General features: G+C 41.0%; 1 protein-coding gene across 35 annotated transcripts in view; it reads left to right on the forward strand.

The window, feature by feature from the left end:
* LRRFIP1 (LRR binding FLII interacting protein 1) overlaps nt 1–22649 on the forward strand; it is a 148640-nt gene that overhangs the window by 84901 nt on the left and 41090 nt on the right. For 12 of the 35 annotated variants that reach the window (XM_075002053.1, XM_075002050.1, XM_075002043.1 and 9 more), the window contains exons 7-14: nt 2971–3003; nt 3852–3896; nt 6207–6263; nt 8286–8345; nt 12911–12991; nt 14147–14191; nt 15180–15245; nt 20407–20484. The exons of 5 other annotated variants lie outside the window; for them this stretch is intronic. In XM_075002053.1, the coding sequence (XP_074858154.1) occupies nt 2971–3003; nt 3852–3896; nt 6207–6263; nt 8286–8345; nt 12911–12991; nt 14147–14191; nt 15180–15245; nt 20407–20484 (465 nt within the window). Of the gene's footprint in view, nt 1–841; nt 3897–6206; nt 6264–8285; nt 8346–12910; nt 12992–14146; nt 14192–15179; nt 15246–20406; nt 20485–22649 lie in introns of those variants that run through there. 18 more of the 35 variants (XM_075002040.1, XM_075002067.1, XM_075002075.1 and 15 more) reach the window with 9 other exon arrangements.

Here is a 22649-nt window from a genome sequence, read left to right on the forward strand (position 1 = left end):
CAGAGCTCTTGTAAATGCTCAGAACTTTTCTGTTAGTCTATAAGGTGCCTCAGGACCCTTCGTTGCTGTTGTAAATTCTTGTCTCCCATATCTCCCAACTTTCTACACTGTAGCCTTATTCCTGAGTATATCGTGAGCACAGGAGCTTATCGTCACTTAGGTCTAGTAAATCTACCATATTAGAACAGTAACATCTTCTGAGTACACCTGAAGAACACTGTCATGTACAAAATAGTTCCAACCAGTGTACATAGAGGTACTCCTGACCTGCATGATTCTGTACCATTCCAGGGTGCACTGTCTTAATTCTAGTGTGGCCTAAGTTAACTTTCATAATAGTGCACATGATTGAGACAGTTCTGCTACTGTCCCATTGTGTACTTACTGTCTTTTGAAAACTTAAAATCCTGGTTTCTCTGAGACAGGTACTCAGAAGGCATTTCATTGAAATGGTTTTGAACAGTACTAACAGGGACGTAAAAGTCAGTACTGAAAGTACTGAACGTGACTTAGTATAGGCTGGAATAGGCACATAGAATTGTTTGTACCTAAAGCATTTCTCCTCTTCTGGGTTCCAGTAGCAATAATTGTCTTCTAATGCACACAGTCTTATTCTAGCTAGCCAGTAGCATGAGTTTACCTCTTTAAGATTGAGATAGATTATTCAATTCGTGCAAATTAAGATTATATAATTTATAGAATGATCCAGATCCTTAATCCTAGTGTTCACCATTTACCATTTTCAGGGAGGTCTCATCAAGCTCTTGGAATGTATTATACTTAATTAGCCAACTGAGAGCTAATGGTGTTTCCTTTTGCAGGACTATCCCCAGAGGAGCTGTTGAATGGAATGATCTGGTTTTCCTCTACATAGGCTTTTATTTATATGTACAAAGCTTCACATTTTATCACTGGGAAAACAAATTCAATGAGTGCTAATTAAATTTCCACCTTATAGTATATCTTATACTATGAATGTCCAATTCCCTTCTGTGTGGCATCTATATACTAGTCATTGTATGGCACTGATTTTACTGTAACGTTCCTTCCTCCTGAAACGGGATTAGTTTAATTTGCTCAAATGGTGTAACCAGAATGTGGTGGATATCTTTATGACCCGATGTTCTTTAGTTCACTAACAAGAAAGCAATAATCAGTGGAGTTGTCTCAATGATGAAGAAGAGGTTAAGAAACGTGAAGTGTAAAACGAATTTAAGATTTGAATTGAATTAAACTTCAGTAAAATTGTGCCTAGAACTGACATAGGGGAAAAAATGCTTTCGTTCCTAAAGCACTTGAGGTTTCAGTTTAGTTTGTTCTGGGCAATCTTCAAGTAAACTGCATATCTGTCCCTAACTGTAAGTATATTTGTATGACCTGCAAGGTCATTAATGACTGAATTATCTCCGAATAGGTTTGCCAGTTTTGGCTGGATGTATTCCTGGAGAATTCGTCACATAACATAATGTTTAATTAAAGATTAATCTTTAATTCCTGGAGAATCCAGGTTAATTCTGGAGGGTTGGCAGCCCTATCTCCAAAAACCTGACAAATCAGAGCTGCTATTAGACCTCAGTATAATTTATTCTGAGTCCCATTGGTAATTAAAATTTGCATGTCACTAACCAGTCTGCATTTTCTCACCGAAAAGAAATGGTCTGATTTCTAATCTCACTGGAGTGTAACTAAGCATTCCTAATATTCAGCAGTATTCCTATGCTGTTAACTATGCAGTCTTTCAGTTTTAAGAGCCAGAGCTTTACTGGGCGCAAATGGGCATTGTTCTACTGTTAAGTTTGCAAGCAATGCCCTTGTCTAATGGAGTCTCTTGAAGAAACTTTATGCTGTAACATTCCTAATGTTACACTTAATTTCCTATTTTACTGTTAAAAGGGACTCCTTCTGGAATGAATGATCATAAATCCAAAGATTTGGGTTCTGCGCGCACACACTGAGGGAGATTCTGCCCTTAAAGTTTATGACTTGAAGAGTGAGAACACTTTGAAATTTTTGCCTTGACCCGAGGGGTATGGTGATTTTGGGCCAAAGAAAGCAGGAGGTAGATACGTTAGCTCAGTAGTCTGAGACAAAGTCTGTCCTTAACAGACTTGGCCAAATGCATATGATTTTATTCACATTGAAACAAAATGCAATAAAAATACAAACATTAACGTTGATAAATGGTTCACATAATTCACAATTGCTTGGCAAGATAGAATTTTGAATACATTTTAAGTAGTTTGTGCAGATATTAAATTATGCATCTGATTTTTTCAGGGGGTTTTGGCTTGGCATTTTTGTTTGTCTATAAATAAATGGGTGGAACACAACACGAGCTGTAGAATTTACAGATTTTCTCTTGAAGGGTTGATTCTTTTTTGGTCATGAAGCTTCCAAACAATAGGCCAATGTCAGAAGAATTATCACAATGTGGAACCTCCCAATCCTCCCAAATCAGCAACTTCTTTCTCAGAGTTTTCTCCTGGAATCTTTTCTTTAAGAAGGTTTTAAGATGGTTTATTCTGAGACCTATGCAAACTGCTCCCACTTTATCATTTTGGAAGCCCGTGTCACATACTTGACTCTTACGTGATTTTGTTGCCGAGAAACTTAGAATTTCTTCGTTTTTTGAAAGAATGTGCTGCTGGTTTCAGTTGTCGTCTACTGCAAATTCTCTTCAGTTTTCCCTAATAATTTCCCACGTCCAAGGTCCCACAAGGAAGAATATTGAGTTATTGCCCAATAGTGATGTAATATATAGAGACTTTTCCCTGTTTCTCATTAGTCTGGTTGGTGGTTGCTGAAGTTCCTGATTTCTGAACCTGTGCTAGCATATGCGCCATCGTTGCTCAAAAACACAAAGAATGTTAAATTTCTACAACTCAATGTCCATGTCTTCCTGATTACCATCTGTGGCTGGGTGTTCTTTGGTTTTCTGATAGTTGTTGTTTCCTCTCATGCTCTTGACAGTCTGATTTGGACTATGCCAGCGCCTATGCAGTGGTGAGAACAGTCTGAAGTTGCTGTGTGTGATGATATTGATGTATTTACAATTTCTAATACCTATTGCTATATCTGACTGATAATAAAGAAGGTTACCCAAAAGGCAAATGACCACGATGGCAGTGTTATGGTCTCTGAGGTGGATGCCTGACTGCAAGGAATGAGAGACATTCTCTCAGTACTGCAACGTTTGTCAGACTCAGCAAGGAAAAGGATTGAATAAAGGCCCTGGAGAATGAACTAACTCCCACTTAAAGGTGTTGTCACTTCAGGGTCGTGTGGTGAACAGCTTATATTGTACCAGCTCAGAGAAGAGATGGTTTCATTCTCCAGTGTTCTGCGTGGTAACCTTCACAAATACATTAAGAATTTGTTCACCCAGTATATTTTGTTTCCCTTGGCAGTGGTCTATATACAAATATAGTTCTAATCAGTGCTTTTTTTGTGCTGGTACTTGCTGGTACTGAGTACTGGCACCTTGACAGCCCCAGCCTCCCCCCTTTTCTTTTTTTCCCTTCAACACAAAAAAACACTGGTTCGAATACTACCTATGCTAAGTTTGTTTGCATGGCTGTGTGGATGAAGTACATATATATGGCAGATAACCCTGCAGGCATGAATAATTTGAACTGCATGGTTAAATTTTTTAAAATTTTGTTAAAATAATAAACTAGCAATTTGTGTCTGGTGTGGTTGTTTTCTATATACTTACTGAGTGTGTGCGTGCTGTAGCTTTGTAGGAACACAGGACTTGGTTTATGCATGTAGATCTGCATGTAGGTCTTGGGGAAGATAGAAGTACAAGAATTCGTTGGTGTTTTCACTGGGTATTCTTACTCTTACTGCAGGCTGGATTAGACAATGAGAGGACCAAAAAGAAGAACTCCAAAGCTGTATGTATTTAGGGATTGTTTTTTTCTGAGCGGGTTTTGATGGGGCTGGAGAGAACTTGCAACAATGTTGACCGCAAGGTTATGGTCAGATTTGGCCAAATAGTTTTGTTCTATACTGAGAAACCAGCCAAAGCCAGGAATAGATGGTAGCTCTTTGGCGTTGTGGCGCACAGTATCAGTTGCTTATTGCAAAATGCAGTACAGCCTAAATGACTGCACAGCAGTACTGCTCATACAGTTTTTCTACATGCTTTGTAAAGACTTTCACCAAACGCTTTTCTTGTTGCGTTGATTTCATGCCAAGGAAATTTCAATCACCTGTTTTCTCTTGAGAAGATCATTGTAAAACTAGCCTTCATGTAACTTCCATGGGGCATGCCCATGTAGGTTTTCTTTTATCTTCAAGTGGCATATTGCATTAGTACGAAATATATTGCCAGATAATACTGTAAAATACTCCACAGGTGGAAATGTGACACATACTTACTCATTTTGTCTGCCTGCCACAACTTTGTTCCTAGCAACTCTCCAGATGAACGCGACAGTTCAAGGCTACTTCCCTTGTCTCCCGCCTTCCTCGCCGCGTTTCCTCAGTGGCTCAGCAACAGCACCAACTCTCCTGTTTCAGCTGCCCAATTGTTGCCTTTCTGGGTGGAGCGCTGTGACGCTTTCCTTTCCCATCAGGGAATTCACAGTCTGCTAGTTCCCTCCCTTCCCTGTGCACTTCCCAGAAAGGATGCTCTGCCTCAACCAGTGGGTTTGGAACTTTTACACTGGTCCCCCTTTCACGCCACACGCCTCGGAACGTGTCGTCCAACCTCTAAATTAAAACACACCGTTCTGATGCTTGAAGCTGTCATTCAGGAGGCATAGCAGGGTTGGGGGAGGCTGACAGCTAATAACCTTGTAGGCTGAGATCTTGGGTGCCCACCCAGGAGAGATGCAGGTGGCACCCAGCTGATTAGCAGAGTGCCCACAGTGTGCAGCCTGTGCTTCTGTTGGTGGTGCACATCCACACGTCTCGGTGCACATAACACAATTTATTCTGCCCGTGGATGGAAAAAAAGTAGAGGGAACATTGATCATGATGACCCCCAGTTTGAGAACTCGTGGAAGTAGACCTACAGTCTTTCCCTTCCTAGACGGATGAGAGTGGGTGTTACAGCTATAAAGAAATTCCATCTAGGCAAGAGGACTTTGCTTTAAAAGTACTACAGAGAAAATATTTGAAAAACAGGAACCTACATGGATGTTATCAGAGTCGCACAATAACATGGATTATGGCAGGAGCAGCCCTTTAACCTTCTACTCTATAGGAATTGTGGTTACCCAAAGGGCTGACAGTCACGGCAGGAGCACGAAGGGAGGGAGGCCCAGCTCAGAAGGGGCAGGGCCAGGTGTGGAAGGGGCATGGGTTAGGACAGTCAGTCCTGGGCCCTCCCACACTCCCTCAGAGCTGTGCACAGCGCTGCTGCTGCAGTGTTTCAAAGGAGCCTGTGGCAACTGCTCCTTTTTGCCCTCCACCCCCACCCCCATCTGCATCGGTAGGGCCTGGTGGGTATCAGTTGTATTTTCAGATCAGAACAGGCACCCAGTCATATGAGGCCTTAGTAGGTTCAGTCCTTCCACTCCTTCCCTAAGGATCATGACCCTCTGTGGACCATGGTCCAGTCTGTTGCATCAGGAGAAGGCTTTTAATCACTTTATGACCAAGTTATTTATCCAAAAAAACTTCTCTTGGTCCCTTAGTCCTTGGAATATCCATTTTGTGTCGAATATGCACACTTCTAAAAGCATCCCTGTTCCTAACAGAGAATACAACACTGGCACAATTTCATTTCTAGTACAGCCTACCCCAAAGGTATTAACCCTAATGCAGTGAGGTTTAATTTAATTCAGCCAAGATTATCCTAATGCCGTAAGGTTTGTTTGCAAGTTTACAGGATATTTAATATTAAATGCCAATGTGAAATGACAAATTTAGGTAAACAGGAGAATTATTTTCCCTTCCCTAGACTGAAGAGATTGAGACTTTAAATGTATTCTGCTGGTGCACTGTTTTTACAAAAACATGAGTTGAGAATGGAGATATCTTTGCCCGGGATACAGATATTGCTGGCAGACAAAACTGTCAAGTGCTCTTTCTTTGAGCTGTCTGAAGTTATAATGATTTCTGAGGAACTACAGTGACTGTTTGCGATGTACATGTGGAAAAGTACCATCTGTGTCTTAACCCTGCGTAAAAAATGACTTTCACTGGGGCTTACTTTGGTTTCTTTTAAGCTTTTTCTCATTTTTCTCTTGTGACAGACCAATGGGTATGGTGAAGACATGTATGGATCATCCCAGAGTAGACAATCTAGCAGGGTTAGTAGAGGTGGTTTTTTGTTTTTTTTTGTTTTGTTTTTTTTTAAACTGTCATTTAAATTCATGGAATTAATAGGAAGTTTTTCCAGAAATTATTTCCTTTACTGAGGGCTTTTCCTAAAGCAAAATAGCAGATTCTCTTTTCTTGCTCCTGATTTGGAAAGCATATTCCCCCAACTTCCTTATTACAACCTGTGTAGTTCACTAGGCATCTGTCATGCAATAGAAGCACAGCCAAATCCTTAACAAACAAAACAAAAAAGAGGCAGTGAGTCAGAAGGGATAAAACTGGGCCTGAGAAAATTCCAGTGGGATTTGGGGACCAGAATATAGTTCTGTTCAAATGAAGTGGGTGGAAAAAATCAAATGATCAAGAATAATATTTTGACAATGTAAATCTAGCTTAGATTGGAGGCTCTGGAACTCTTTCATGTGTCCTTTGAAGAGAACTGATTGCCTTTGGAATATGGGCGTGAAATATCTAATTTAATCTGTACAACCAATTCATTTTGGTGAGTTTCCCCAATGTAAACATTTTTAAAACCTCAAGACTAATGTAGACAGACAACTTTATTTATTTGTAAAACTGTGAACATCTGTAAAAGGCCTTTTTTCTGTTGCTCTCTCTTTGACTGCAGTGTTGTTCATAAATACAGCTATGAAGACAATTGTTCTGCATACAAGCGCAAAAGTCTGAACTTTGCATAGAGTAGTAAGCTATGTATCAAACGGTGTGACTACTTAAGTATTTTTCTGTATTAAATGTTGCATCTGTCACACAGTGCAACAATTAAGATATGAGAGTTCAATATGACGGTGATGGAGACAACCCTGTTAGATGGACCAGAAACATAGCCACAAATAGCTGAGAGCATTAAACGTTCTTCATTGTCAAAAGTTACAACCTATGCTTAATGCCCTTTGGTTTGATCCCTCACAAATGAAGGTATACTTAGATGATCCCAGCAAGTTAGTCTTGCACTAGGTGAGAGCAAGGTGACTGTAGTGGTGGAGGTCACGTCCAATGTGCAGAAGGTATACTTCTAACAAAGCTTTAAAGATGTAAGGTTGAAGGAAGCAGACGATGAGGTCAGACACAAAAGAGGTTGGGAAATTCTTAAATTTTCAGGAATTTGGAAAGCCTAATCTCCATACTGATCCTTCACGAAGCCACCATGTGCATCTGTGGATCCCTTGTGTTCAGTGGATTACAGTTTCACAACAAGTGCACGAGACCCATTAATATGAAGTCTTTGCTTAGCGTCCTCTAATATAGCATCCTGTAAATTCATCCCCTTTGTGGCTTTCCTTTATCTTGTATTTTACCACTCTTAAGGCAAACAGTGATGCTATAGCACAGCAGATCACTAGGCTTTGCCAGTCTGAAATGGGTTTCAATAAACCTCATGCAAACTAAAAGTGCTCTCATATATATACACAACGAGACAATAAAATATCTTTAAGACCCGATTAAGCAAAGCATTTAAACACATTCCCAGCTCTGAGCGTGAGTAACCCTGCAGCATCCACTGGGACTACTTTTATACTTAAAGTTGAGCGTATATGTAAGCATTTTGCACAAGCCAGCATTTGTTTAAATTCCCTGTTGTGAACGTCTTTCCTGTAGACCTCGCACTTTTTGTTCCATGTGGAGGATAGAGAATGAAATGAGCAAGTGCAGTATACTTTATCTAGCCACACCCATTCTATGCCTAGGGAGACACAGGGACCAGAACTGAAGACAGCTTGTTATGCAGAGATATGAAGCAAGCCTCAGCAGAGGCCTTCAAGACTGCAATAAAGCGTAGCTGTGTACATGGTCTGCCTTAACTAGTTGAAATTAAAAAAAAAAAAAAAAAACACATCCCAAGACATGTTTTGTTGTCTAAACAGTTTAAGTATTGCCAATCTTGCTGAACTGTTTGACGAAAGAAAGCACTGTATGGTCTTTTCAGAGGGTGTGCGACTCTTTTGAATTGTGCCTGATAAATGGTGTTCTTGTTCTTTAATGACGCTCTTTAGAGCTCCAGCTACAGTGGGGAGAGCAGAAAATTTACAAAGAAGTCATCCAGGGAGAAGCTGGTTGGTTTCTGTTTAAATATTAAAATGATTTCTGTGGACACTGCAGGGTTTGTAGCATGGGGGTTTATGTAGCGCATGATTAGTCACATTGCCTCCTTGACATCTTCATTATTAACAGTAATTCAGATTAATCACTATTTGAAGGGGGAGATAAGGTTTAGGGGGACAGTAACATAGCTGACTTGTCTTTATAGAACATAATACGCTCCACCTCCAATATTAATCCATGTCTGTCTTACTAGCTTTCAGCTTGCATTGGCGTAATTATATGGAGTAGAGAGGGGTGACAGCTGCAAACAGGAAAGGAGTAAGGATAAAGGAATAACCTAGGATAGGCAGGAGTTCTTTGCTTATTAATGTAATAAGTTTGACAATATTACACTTACATTTTTAAAATCACATTTTAATTGGACGGTGTAATATGCGGTACAGTAACTCCTCACTTAACATTGTCCCAGTTAATGGCATTTTATTATGTTGCTTATCTGTTTTGTCCGCTACTTGCAGGATTTTCTGAAAAAGCAGCCCGTCCTTGTGGGGGTTTGGAGCTAGGGTGGGCTGGAAGCCCCCATCAGCTTCTTTAATTTCTCTGTAAGGTCTGGGGCTCTCACACACGGGTGTGTGTCTGTCACCCTTGACACTGTGGAGCTGTGTACGTACCATCTGGAGAAGATGAAAGGTGCTTGCAGTCGTCACTGCTGTGTGTCTGTGGTGTGTCCTCCCTCCTGCCTCAGTCCATGATGCCTTGTAGAGTGTGAGGCTACATTAACAGCAAAATGTTAACCCTTGAAGGCTCAGCCAAGTGCTAGCTCATTATTTAGTAGCAAGACGTTCCCTGAGAAATATTCCACCCTCTGGCTCCACCACCTCAACCAAGCTTTACAATCATCATTGCTGTACGTAGGGCTAAACTGTTTAAAACTTACACTGTATAAGTACATTCTGCCTTCTGGCCGCTGAATGAAATTTCCCAGGAACCTAAGACTATTGCCCCCATTGACATAGTTTTTTATGTGGAAATTTGATTTGCATAACATCATTTTGCTTAAAGCAGCATTTTCCAGAACATAACTACAGTGTTAAGTGAGGAGTTACTGTATACTCTTGTAGTGATTAACTTCACACCTAGAGATCATATCAATGTATCACAAAATAATGAACCATTAAAACACAAACTCTAATTTTTACGATATTACTTGCTGTGCTCATTTTGAAATCTTGGTGGGTGTGAAAGTAATTTGTTTCCCAGCTATAACTAAGCTCAGCAGAGAACTCTCAAACCCTGCCTAATGAAAACCATTTTAGCTATCAAATCAGAAGAATTGTCATTAAATTGGAAAGAGGTGGATTTAAGCTTTTTCTGTTGGGTAAAGATGGATCTAGTAATATAACTATTACCACATCTAGTGATTTATTCATTGATCTGCCTATATTCTCCAGTGTCGGGGGGGTCTGAACAATATTGAAAATAAAATGTATGTCCTATTCATATCTCACTACCTTATTGAAAAACTCACTTAACTTCAGCTCCCTCATTTGTAAAATGGAGTTTAGTACCTACATCACAGGGACTGGGAGAATTAGTCAAGGTTTGTGAGGAAACTTTAAAGATGAGTATCATGGAAAAGTGATTGTTTATTACTGAGAATAAAGCACCATGTGTATTGAGTAAAGTATTATGAAGAGCAACGTGGTTGTAACACAAGGCCTTTCGGGTGGGGAAGAGAAGAAAAGACATTTTAGGAACAAACGTCCTTTGTTTTGCTCAGACGTGTCTCGTAATTGAGACCTGCATTACTGAAAGGCTCCCTCTTTACTATGGGACTGTTCACCCTCATTTGTCAGTGGCCTGTGGAACTCTTCTGAATTATGGTGGTTGCATCCATTGCTCTGCACAGGATTTCTACCATTCTTCCCCTTTTGGATTTGCAACTAGTTGTAACTTTACACCCAGTTGTAGCATAGAAACAAGAATTACTTGTAAAAAGTCTTCATAGTGACTGTACTTGCTTGGATCTGTTAGGCTCTTCTTAAGAGGGACCTGTATTTCCCCCAAGAATCATACAGGTTTACATCCTATCTGTTTAAAACGTGAGAGAGCAAATTTTAATTTGCAAATGTGTTTGTGCACACAAAGCACCAAGCCATTTAATTCTTAACTTGACTTAACCATCATATTGTATGTTACTGTGCACTAGAGTAAAGGTGTGTAATACACCTCATTTTTCCTAAAGTTTTGGGAAATGACTAGTTTATTAAGTGTTTGTAAAGTGCCTGGATCTGGCATGTCTCTTTTGCCTACCCAGTATAAAAGATTTTGCGAGCCCCTGCAGGTGCTCTCTTATGCACTACAAGAGAGGCACCTCCACCCTGAAAGTTGCTTAAAAGATAGAAAACAAAATGTGAGTGTTTAGAGTGAGTCTCAGTTCATGTCTTGCAAGTCTTTCCTAGAGTTCCCTATAGCTTCCTTTGCAACACAGAGATCCTTCATCCACAGCTCACTTTTAAAGATGGCTGTTAGCATCTTTCCCTGCATCTGCCTAGAAGTTACATTAAAATCTCCCCAGGAACTAGTTAGGCCAGATGCAAAACTTAAGTTGAGTCAAGCTGGCTACTGGAGATGAATGACACTGAGGTTTCAAACAGAAGAGATTTCATTTGAGTGGCCTGGTGTTGTACTTTGTCCTTCACATAGTAACCCCTTATCTGACAGTGGGTTTTGTTCCCTGCTTCTGTTAGCTATGACATATCAGGAAAAAGGCTTGTCTCCACACACTTGGCTCCCCAATCCACTCCACCAGTGTTTTGACATGCTATATTTTTGACCTATGTTTTAGAGCATCTAGCCTTCCAAAAAACTTGTTGGGGTCAGAGCTGGGCATGTTTCTACTTCTTGGTTTTACTAAGCTGCTTGTTTAACTGGGTGGGAGCCGGCTTTGTCTTAAACCTGGTTTGTTGCAGCCTGTTTTGGCTCTGTTCCACGCTCTGAAGTTGGCAAGGTCTCTCCTGTTCAGCAGGAAAGTTAGAGATGTTGATAATCAGCCTAAGTCCAGAAAGAGCAAGTAAGGGAAGTCTTATGAAAACTCACTTTCATCTTTCGAATTCCAAGTTGAAGGGATGTAAGTCCTTCGTCTCCCCCATTCCCCTTCACTTCATTCTGTTCCCCACGTCTGCAGCAATAGAAGAATTCAAGGAAAAGCTGATTGTGGCAGGGAGGCACAAAATAGGGTTAGTTACGGAAACTTGCTCTAGAACTCTAATCTGGGCTCTGTGTACAATAGTTAAATGAGAGTTGTCGCTGCTGTTGTGTACATTGTCTTGTTCTTGTGCAGCGGATTGATTAGGGTTGCTGACTGTCTAATGGCACCACCCCAAAGACCCTTGCCCCACTTTCTCTCCTGCTCGTTCTTTAAGGCCCAGCCCTGTACTCACTGCAGCTCCCCTCCCTCCATCACTCGCTGTCACTGACCTCACTCATTTTCCCCAGGCTGAGGTGTGAGGGGGGTGTGGGCTCTAAGCTGGAGGGTGGGGCTGCAAGGTTCAGAGTGCAGGAGATGGCTCTGGCCTGAGCCTGAGGCAGAGGGCTGTGGGGTGCAGGATCTGGGTGGGAAAGTGGGTTGGGATGCAGGAGGGCGTGAGGGGGCTGTGCTTACCTCAGGCAGCTCCCAAAAGTGACCGTCTGGCACATCCCTCAGCTCTGGCAGCAGCTCATAGGCGATGGGAGGAGAAGGTGCCATGGGCTCAGGGTGTGGAGGCCGCTTCCCCCACCTCCTGTCTTCCCAGGAGCTCAGTCTGCTTCTGGGACCAGCTCAGAGCCAGGACGGGCAGGAAGCCTACCTTAGCCCCACCGTGCTGGCAAACTGTTAGCAGCCCAAATCTCCTTGGTTGGCTACAGTAGATTCTGGGAGCTAGGGCCTGCTCCTGGAAGACTCCTGGCAGAACGGAGAGGTTAGCAACCCTGGAATTCATAGATTTTTTTTTTTTTTTTTTTGATTAGGCTTCAGAGCTTTTTAAGCATGAAGCTGGCGGATCTAGTGGATGAGAGGACTGTTATTTTTTTCATGAGATGTCAGGTTTTCAAGTATCTCAGTGCTACCTGTGCCAATGGGAAAGGGTTGCCTGTTGGTGTAAGGTCTCCATTTTCCTGAGGGAAGTAGCTATGTTGATAGAAGAGGTTTTCTGTTGCCTTAGTGTGGTCTGCTCTGAGGATTAGGTCAGCTTAATCCCCAGCGCCAAAGCTTGAGAGCGAGCCTGCTACCTGGGTCTGAAGGCTGAGGGCTTCAGTCATGGGCTGCAGGGCTCACATTAGAGCCCCACCCTCCCACCAACGAGGACTGAAGCACTTGGACTTCATTTCCCTCCCCCCGGCCCCAAGGGAAGCATGGTTTGTGCAAGCTCAGGTTTTGGTTTCCCATGGGGTCCTGCAGTAGCTTTTGTTGTCAGAACAGGCTCATGGTGCAATCAGGTTGTGAGAATTGCTGTACTAATTTAAAGGAATTAATACAGAATTTGACAATTCCTACATGTTAAGCAGAACATTCAGGTTTTTCTTCCTGTTGATACAGGGATCCTACTACTCTGACCTTGGTCTTCACAACAGTGGCTTTACTTCCAAAGCCCAACCTTCTTCCCAGAATGGAAATCGGGTCTGTCGCTGTTTCCCTCTAGCCTGGACTTTTGTTTTGAGTTCACCTGGACAATTCAACCTCCTGTATTCACACCACTAATGATCGGCCCTTGGAGGAAAGCAGTGACTCTTTCATCTGTCTGGTTGCCAGGAGTATCTAGTTCTTTTGTTATATCAGTTTTCTTTGTGTATTTTTCCATTTATGTTTGGACCAGGAAACAGAAAGCAGTTTAAGAACAGGCCATGATGTTGGTCTGTTCCTCTGCTTTTCCTGCAATTGTTTTATTTTGCTTTTGACAGTTGTCGTAAATTTGTCTTGGAAAAAACACAACATTTCCCTTAAGTATTAGTAGTTTATCATAGCTGAGACCACTCCCTGGCTCACCTTGCCAGTTTGTTTCCTGTTGGCTAATGTGACATAGGGTTGCAATCCTGTGGGTTCTCACCCTGCATAATTTACAAAGCAAATCCCTATGCTTTGCCTGTGGAGGTTGAATTGTCCTCTCTGCATGGAGACAGAGAATGGTGTCTGGGTGGGTCAAGGTGCTGTTAATATGTATATAGCACGGTATTGAGCCTTGTGCAGTTTTGCTGTATGTGCACTCTGAACCTCCTGGGACTGAATATTACTAACAGTCATGTGTTCTGTGAATGCACCTGTTTCTTTTATTCAGTGCTATCCTGTCTTCTAATGTATGCAGAATAATTTTTTCCCTTCTGTTCAATAATTAAGTAGATCCCTAGCACTTCAAAACATCTGTGCTGGGGAAGCTCCCAGTCACCTGTAGGCTGAAGTCACAGATCTTGTGACTTCTGTATCTCCATGATGCAATCTTAGCCTTATGTGTAGGTCTTTGAGACAGTAAGAGAGGGTTAGTGACTAAAATAAGTTGCCTTGTTTGCTTCTGCACATTGATAACTTCCCTTCCTGTAGAAAACAAGTATGTGTCTACTTTATACTTAATTTTTAGACTTGAGCGTTCAGGTTTTTAAGCTACTTTTTTGTAATCCTTGGTACGGTATCTGCCCACTGATCTTTCCTGCATTATAGCATAAGAATTTTATGACTATTGTAAGCATGAATATGTCTCACCAGCACGATTAATCCCAATATGAATACTGTTTTGCTGTTACCCATATTTGTTTTTAAAAGGTTTGTGCTTGTCTTCTCCAGCCCTCCTTGCTGTATAGTCATGTTCTGCCTGCCAGAAGTTACAGGGTTTGTTGTGCTTTGTCATTTTAACCACAAATGCAGACCCTGTGCACTCACCCATGCACGTGTTACTTTTGCAGTGTGTCGAGACTCTTGTTGGCCTAGTTTATTTATATTGTACTGTATTGTCATTTTAGTGTATGATGCATGTGAATGGAATGCATATATGCCCTGGTGCATCTGTCAGCTGTTTTGCCAGTCCTGCGTTTTACTCCCATTGGAATTCTGAAACAGTTGCTTATGAATCTGTAATATTGCTGCAGACTTCTAATTGGAGTAAGACACTTCTCTCTCTGCTTTGGTGTATGAGGTAGGACACTGAAATACGGACTAGAAAGAGGCAACATCAGTTCTGACTGGATCTGTTTAAAAAAAAAAAAAAAGCAGCAAAAAATTGCCTGTTTAAACACAAAATACACAGTAACGTTTCTTGCAGGATATGTTCCCCTTGTTCTCTTGTGTTAAACTGTGTGCGCATTCTCAAGTCTTCACAATGGTGATAGAAAACCCTAGTCTGCATTTTCTTAGCCACATAACTAAGCCAGACATTGGGGTAACTAATCTCTCTCTCTCTGTCAACTTTACCAGGAATCTATGTCTCTCTTCATCACACTGTCCCAATCCAAAAATACTTCATTTAGCACTACTCAGTTTATAAGAATTGATGTTGTCACTTTTTAGCAGGGAATATTAAGTGTTAAAGGTGATAGTTTGAAAAAAGCCCCAGAAGAATGCATGAATGTGTGAAATTTCAGATGACTTTTTGACCTCATTTTAATTCTGCACGTGTTCTGAGAGTTTCACAGCTTACCGGAGTTACAAATTCACTTGCATGCCTTTACAGGAAATGCCCATGTTGTTTCCACACCTCTGTTCATTCTCCTTCCCTCCTCCTTGTTTGTGCTGCACCTTGCTATATCTTGCAATATGCTGGATTAGAAACAAAACCAACCAAAGTTACCAATGTTGTTCTGACTCTCTTTTTTAATTGTAGGCATCTCTGTATGATGAGAGCATTTACAGTGGGAATCGTCGATATAGTGCCTCTAGTTCTCGTGCTGTAAGATGTTTTCTGCATTTTTCTGCCTGGCCTCTCTTCTGTGGTTTGTCTCATGATAACCTGTTTCACTAGAGTATAGTTTCATCTGTATCAATGGGCAGTATAAGATTACTACCCAGATAGCTGATGATGGAAAAATATGGAAACAAGACTGGAAGCATCACCTCTACAGAAATCCCTCCATATAGGTTCACTAGAGTCAACCACTAAGTGTCCTTCCTGCAATTGTCATACTATGCACAGGATTAACCCAAATAATGTCAAACACAGTAGGAGAGGTTCCTCTTTCTGGTGAAAAGGATATTAGCTCTGCCTTTTCTTCACAACAAATAAATAAAAACTCAAAACATCAGCTGGGAAATCACATTATATGTTCTATCCCCTTTCCCCGAGGCTCCATTTCACTTTTTGAAAAACTGCCTTCCATACCCTCATGCTACCACGTTTCTACCTAGTCGTGATTTGGGTTCATTCTCTTGTAACTTGGTGTACCAGGAGACATAGGAGGGTTCTCTGTAATACTTGCTAAGCGAAGACTGGAGAGCTCAAGGCAACCTTCATGGGAGACATTTCTACTCAGAAATGATAATTTATTAGCATCTAATAGTTGTTCACTGGCTTATTTAAGAGCTTGGGAATGGGTAGGGCTTTGTCCACTAGTTAGTGGACGCTTTACAAAAATCAGGATTAACAGCTTTAATGACAAGTGCAAAACATGGGCGAGAGAATGAATAAGTAGACATAACGACACACGTCCCTCCTCTGAGGCTGTGTCACCATGGCAGGTTTGGAGCCGTTCTGGTGGGGCAGTGTGACAAACCTTGTGCTGCCTTCATACCTGCTCTTCAGATCTCAGTAGAGACCTTCATTATTGAGTGCATCTATTGTGAACGTCTTAAACATTTTGCATTGGTGTTCACCAATAATTCATGGAAAGTTGATTTTCTAATGCTCCCTTATGCATGGCAAGTCCTGTTCCTCGCTTACAAACATACATTGAAATTGTCTCTCATGCTAACTCAGCTGATAGTCTCACTTTATCCTCTACCAGTACATGACATTCTGTTGAAATCAAAATGACTTGCTAATAGAAGTGTACATTTTATGAATATTTCTCCTATCCTTCTTCAAATTCATTTTCTTCACATCTTACCTTGTTTTTATTTGGCTGTTGCAGTGTCCGCTGATGATGGATTTGCTGTCGGGATGGCTCAGTCATTTTTGGGGTGTGGAGGTGCTATTGAGACAAATGCCTCAGAGGATCGGGTCCTGTAGTGCTAATTTGGGCAAAACACTGATGTGCTGTGGGTTCTCAGCCTGAGAGCTAGTTCTCCACCTTCTGGAGACATGGAGCACAGCATTTTGAATAGCCAGTGTTTGGGCTTGGAAGGATTAGATTTTTATCAATGAATGTCAGGAAATTCAATGATGGAAATTGACGGACAAAGAAAAATTCAGCTTGACAACTTCTTAGTTTAGTGCGTGTATTTGGACTGTAACATTCACCATTTGTGTTAATGATTATAAAGCTCTAACTTTTATATTTCAGTGTCCGTCATTAAATAATTGGCCCCCAGAACTTCCTTCAACTGTGAAAATTTAAATAGATAAAAATGCTTAAAAATAGCATTGATATTATCTATGGAAATTATATTTAAAAATTCTGCCAAGCCTAAGGATGGTGCACAAAAACACTAGTGTCCATGGTATCATTCTCTACTGAGCCACAGATTTTACATGCTGGTAAATAGTGCAGTCTCTTCAGATCTAGAGTAGCACACTGCTTCGTAATCACAAGAGAGTTCAAATATGGGGCCTTTGTCTCTAGAGGAATATTTTGATTACAGCTCTGAACCGACACACTTATGCTGTGATGTTTATAACTTTGCTCACCTCTGGAAGACACATTTGGGCAGTTGTTGCCAAGAAGACTTTTCTGAAGGTTGTTGTAGTTGACTTCTTACTAGTCTAGTCAAAGACTTGGAGAGAGTGTGTGGGGCAAAGTGGTACATGCTTATTTCGTTCCTCAGCCCTAAATTACCTGACCACAGGACACCTAGTTCAGGACTCTTTTTCTTTTGCTAATGACATTTTATAAATCGCTTTCCTACAAGCATTGATGATTTTTACATTTAAAGAGCAGCTGTATCCCTGCATATAAATGCTAAAGCCAGGAGAGGAACAATTGGAAATGAGGTAGTTGTGAAACAGTGACAGTTCACTATAAGATGGGTATGAACAGTTACATTTTCCCGACAATATATTTCAAGAATAATTTCCTGCCTTTTTGTTATACTTTGTGTAAATTTTTAACAGCAGTGATGGATTCATCTGACAGGTCTCTTAAGGAAATGCGATCCTTAAGTATAAGTATATGTTCTAACTTTTCTGAAACATAATTCAATAGCCAAGATGCATGAGGCTTTATCACTTTCTGCAGTATATGAAGAAAGCTGTGGTTTGAGAGTGTTCCTGTTTCATTTTTTCATAGCTTTTTGGCTGTTATCCAGTGCCAGTATGCTGTCTTGATCTCATAATTGTTAAGCGTATGGCTTTATTGCAGAAAGGACCGTTTCCGTCCCAATCTTGAAGAAGCTTTTTTTTCCCCGCATAAAAGTCAATTCTCATTTTTTGTTTAAAAATAAAAACAAACAAACCCACACAGAACCTCCTTACAAAAAAAAAAAAAAACCACTGCCCTCTCTCAAGCCAGGCACTAGAAATTGCATTGCTGTCCACCTGTAAAACAAAGTGGACAAGCCTCCACTGGTCTGTTCACCTTGAAGATACTCAATCTTGTCACTTCTCTCAGCAGCTGAGGAGTTGAGGCTTACTTCTGTAATGACCCACTTGTGTTACGGAAGTTGATATATTATAGTGTTGGCTGCCTTCAGAAATTATTTTAAAGGAAAAACTATATTTATCTGTCAAGATCATTCTTCGGTTTATAGTAACTGTTTAGAAGGTCAAATTAAAACTAAATTATCAGCACTTTATTCTAAAAGTAGTCCGATTTGCAAAGTAAATCCACCGGTATCACTACAAAATCATAGACTGCTGTAAATTGCCATCCAAAACCTGGATGTTTGTGGTTTCTCTGCTACTTGACACCCCCTCATGCCTAACATATATGATTCAGAAATCTGCATCTATGGTGACGTCTTTGATTGGAGGATTTTATTGACCAGGCAGTCAACTAAAAGCCACCATCATATCTCCCACAGCTTGTGAAAAGCGATGAGTCATTAGGGGTGTTTGATCACTGAAAGACACAAACAGGATGTGCTCTGTGCTTTAGTTCCTGCTTTAACAAGCCAAATTGCATTTCTGAAACATTATATTTAGGGTTGTCTTTGAGGCAGTAGTAGCAGAAACAAAGTCCCAAGAAACAAGGATAAAGAGTATTTTGCATTTTTGGCACAAATATGTTATGAATATATTGAACTTTTTTATGTACATCTGATAATTTACATGTGTAAAAATACCATGCAGCACAATAAGTTGTCTGTGATGGCGACTATGGAAATGTGCCATGTGGGGGAAAAATAATTGGGAAATTCTAAATCCAAAAGATATTTCAATTCTGATTTTCTTAATGGGTGAAACTCTTCCTCATTTTATACTGTTGCATTCTCCACTCTCACCAGACTCCAGCCTGTCAATGTAGTGAGTAACATAATAAAGACTCAGGCTATTGTGCCCTAACCCTGTCAGCCATAAGTCAACACTGTCACATATTGCTCTGTAGAAATCTGCTCTTAGGAAAGAATAGACTCCTGAGGTCAGCAGGTGCTGGTGGCTGATGGGGTGATGCTCTCAGTGTCTGTGGTAAGATACATCTCTTACCATGGTATATGCATCCAGTCAAGGATGCTTACCAACACCTGTGGTTTCTTGCTTTGGTTTGTGGAGCAAATGTTACAAAATGAACTGCAGTGTTGTGTAAGAGGGTGTGGGTTTTGTGACACCTTGGGGGTTCACCCAAACCAACAGTGGGTTTTGTGATTGCATGCTCTGTAACCTGGGTACCCTTAGATTGTGCAGCTAGGAACCGTGCTTTCACCCTAAGCTTTCGCCAGCCCAATTATTCCTTGCAGGGCATCCCCAGAAACCATTCTGGAGCCATAGCTCCCCCATACATTCTCATGTACAGCAGCCAGTCCTCTTACTAAACTCTCATATAGGTAACACCATTTCACTGCCTCCAAAGAGCCATTACAACCAACCTGTTAGCTCTCTGAGAGTGAGCAGGAAATAAGGTTTTGGGGTGAATCATGTCTGGAAGGTTATTGGGGTCATTCTTCAAGGAGTAAGTGTGCAGGGGGAGACCCTTGTGCTGTGGGTGTAAAAGCTGCCAAAAGTGTGCCAAAGCTGCACATCCTAAAGGCACTCAGCACTATAGGCCAGGGGCTGACAGAGCCCCTTACTGGTCTAGGTGAACCCTCAAAGCATCTCAGCTGGAAAGAGCTCGGAGATGAGAGATCATAATGAAGGGACAGAATGGAATGTATACAAACAAATTGAAGCAATGTTCAGTTATACTTGATATAGATTGAACCTCTCTAGTCCAGCACCCTTGGGACCTGACTGCTGCTGGACGAGAGAATTTGCTGGACCATGGGGAGTCAATATTGTCTAGCAGCGTTACCAACACTTCCACTGCTTATTGGGCTCTTTGAAGACATGTAGGGATAAAGTACAGCTAAATAACCGCACAGAACACTGAGAGCCAGGACTGGTAGCTATAAACAAATTTTATGAGACTATGGGAAGCTTGGCAACATCCAGGGTAAGTGGCTAACTAAAATTATGCCAGGCTAAGGATGTTGCTGGATGAGAGTGTGACAGACGAGGTGTTCAACCTGTGTATGGTTTGAAAATCTAAGATATGAAACATCTTTGCTCCATGTGGTGTAAAAGGGTTAAATCAAAACCTTTTTGCTAAGTCCATTTGATGTACCAGTTGCTTATTCTGGTCTTTTATCTATTGTAGGTCTCTGCTCTTCAGCCTCAACCTCCTCTTTTTTTCTTTCACAGCTGTCATTTGCTCTTTTTTAACTAACCTAAAATGGTGGTGTTCTGACTCGTCTTGTTCTGATTGCTCTGGTGCTAACCCTGTTCTTCTTTCTGCTTACTGTGTTCTTGGGGTATATGTGGGTAGCCTTCGGAGTACAGCTGCTACCTCGGTTCCGGATCTCGGGCGTCTTCTAGAGCCAGTTCTGCTCGGGCAAGTCCAGTGGTGAGCATATACTTTCTTTTTTTCCCTTCCTCCTTTTCAACTGCTTCATTCCTGTGTTTACCAATATTTCTTTATACTGGGGCAGAAAACTGCATGCAGCTCTGCAAGCTGTCGGACAACTAGTCAATTTCAAGTTTAATTAAAACCCATAATGTTGATCATAACTAAGAATCGGTGAGAAGGATCAGAAAATATAAAGAGACTGTGTGAACCTTAGCTAAATCCTCTAATCAAATACATACTAAGTTGTGGAGAAGCATTCCCCAACACAACCATACCTTGTCTAAGGTGTGCTCTTCCCTCAGTTACCCATCCCCCCACACACACTTTGCTTTCCCAATATCCTGCACATCTTGGAGGGTCTGTGCCAAGCAGGTTCCAGCTTCACATCCTGCAGTGTTGAGGTTTTCTCCAGGATCAGAGGTTCACAGTACATGTTGACAGGCCTCTTAGCAGATTTAGCTCTAGACAGCACAGAGCTTAAAACTGCAACAGCCTGAGTTTGGCTGAGATTACTAGACTTGAAGATGCTGCAGCAAGTGTGTGGTCAAAGGGTAATGATTCAAAGATCTTGGGACTGACTGAGCAGTTATCTAGCCTCCCCAACTAGTAGGATAATAGATATCTGACTGCTGTCACCGTCCTGCAATTTAAAGGAGTAAATACTGTGATAATTTTGTAACTTTTAACATTTTTCAACGTTAACTACCTGCATCTTTCACGCTTCTTCCCTGGCTGCTCTTGTTGCTTTTCTGCCCCCAGTGGTGGTTTCTTTCCTCTTCCTTCCTATTTTCTCTTCCTTCCTTGTATACGTCTCTCTCCCTGTGTTTTTCTCTACCTTTTGAAATATTTGGCTGTTCTCTGAAAATCTTTTAATACCACATTTTTTTAACTTTTCTAGTCTATCTTCCATCTCTCTTCTACCCACCTAATCCCCTTTGTATGTCACCAGACCCCCAAGAGCTGAAAGATAAGCCCTGTTAGCAATGATTGTTATTAAAGACTGGGGGGAGGCAATGCACTGTACAATAGCAATACCTTCTACGGTACGGACTTCTCTCTTGCTTGAAATAGAGGATGTTGGGATTACTGCCAAGGTACTGTCCTTGAACCTTGCTTGGTTGGTCCATAATTCTTATTAGCTGTGTAGCCAGTAAATTACTAGGCAAAACTATCATGCTGCTATTGCAGAGGCTTTGCCACGTTCTTGAAAAGACATTAATTATTTCAGACAACTTGTACTGCAGAAAAAAACCCTCTCCTTTAAGCAATGTTACCTCCAGCTAACTGCAGAATTGAATGGTTATTAGGACCAGACTACCTATTAAACATCCCTAGAATGTGGAATTTAAAGAGCTCTTTGGGCTTCCACAAAAAAACGACAGCATTCTTTTAATAAGTTTCATTTGTATCACTTGTGGCTATATCTTCTGTATTATCTAATGCTGAAAAAATTCTGTCTCAGCAAAATGTCATTCCGCAATCTGTGTATTAAAGTTAATAAAATACAATAAACATAATAAAATATGAATAAAGGGTATCTCTAAAGTTAAAAATTTTCAGTCTACAGTATTATATTAAATATGCATAAATCTACATAAACCAAATAAAGACATCAATTATGTGCATGTAGCCTTTCTTAAAAAGAAAGCGGGTAGCTTAGTAAGTCATCACAGAGAAACTGACTCATAGAGTAGACAAAAATAGAGCTTTTCATCTCAAAGATATAATTTTGAATCTAACTCATGTGGTAGTGACCAGATTTTACATCTGATATCTGTGTTATGCTTCAAATGAAATGAGTTGATGATTTGAGTCCAAGTCCTGCTGAACAGCTGACTGTTGCAAAAGCTGCTACTACAGTTGGCACTTACTGGGTGTAGTCGTGGCAGCAGAAAGGCTAGGCATTGAACTTTAGCATTTCTAGAAATGCCACCACTGGGTTAGGCTTGAGGTGTGTTCGTGGAACATTTTGAGCAGGCTTGTACTGCCAGGGTTATATACTTTTTGAGGATAACGATAGGACTTCAGTTTCTAGAGACATCAGTCTAGCAATTTTCTTGCAACAACCTAAATGAAACTCACCTAGTTAACAAAAAAAAAAAAACCACCCACAGGCAGAGAATACCAGGGACTCAAGTACAGCAGTGCCAGAGGCCTCCATA

This window comes from Carettochelys insculpta, chromosome 8 (assembly GCF_033958435.1).
Source record: "Carettochelys insculpta isolate YL-2023 chromosome 8, ASM3395843v1, whole genome shotgun sequence".
NCBI classification, from domain to species: Eukaryota; Metazoa; Chordata; order Testudines; family Carettochelyidae; genus Carettochelys; species Carettochelys insculpta.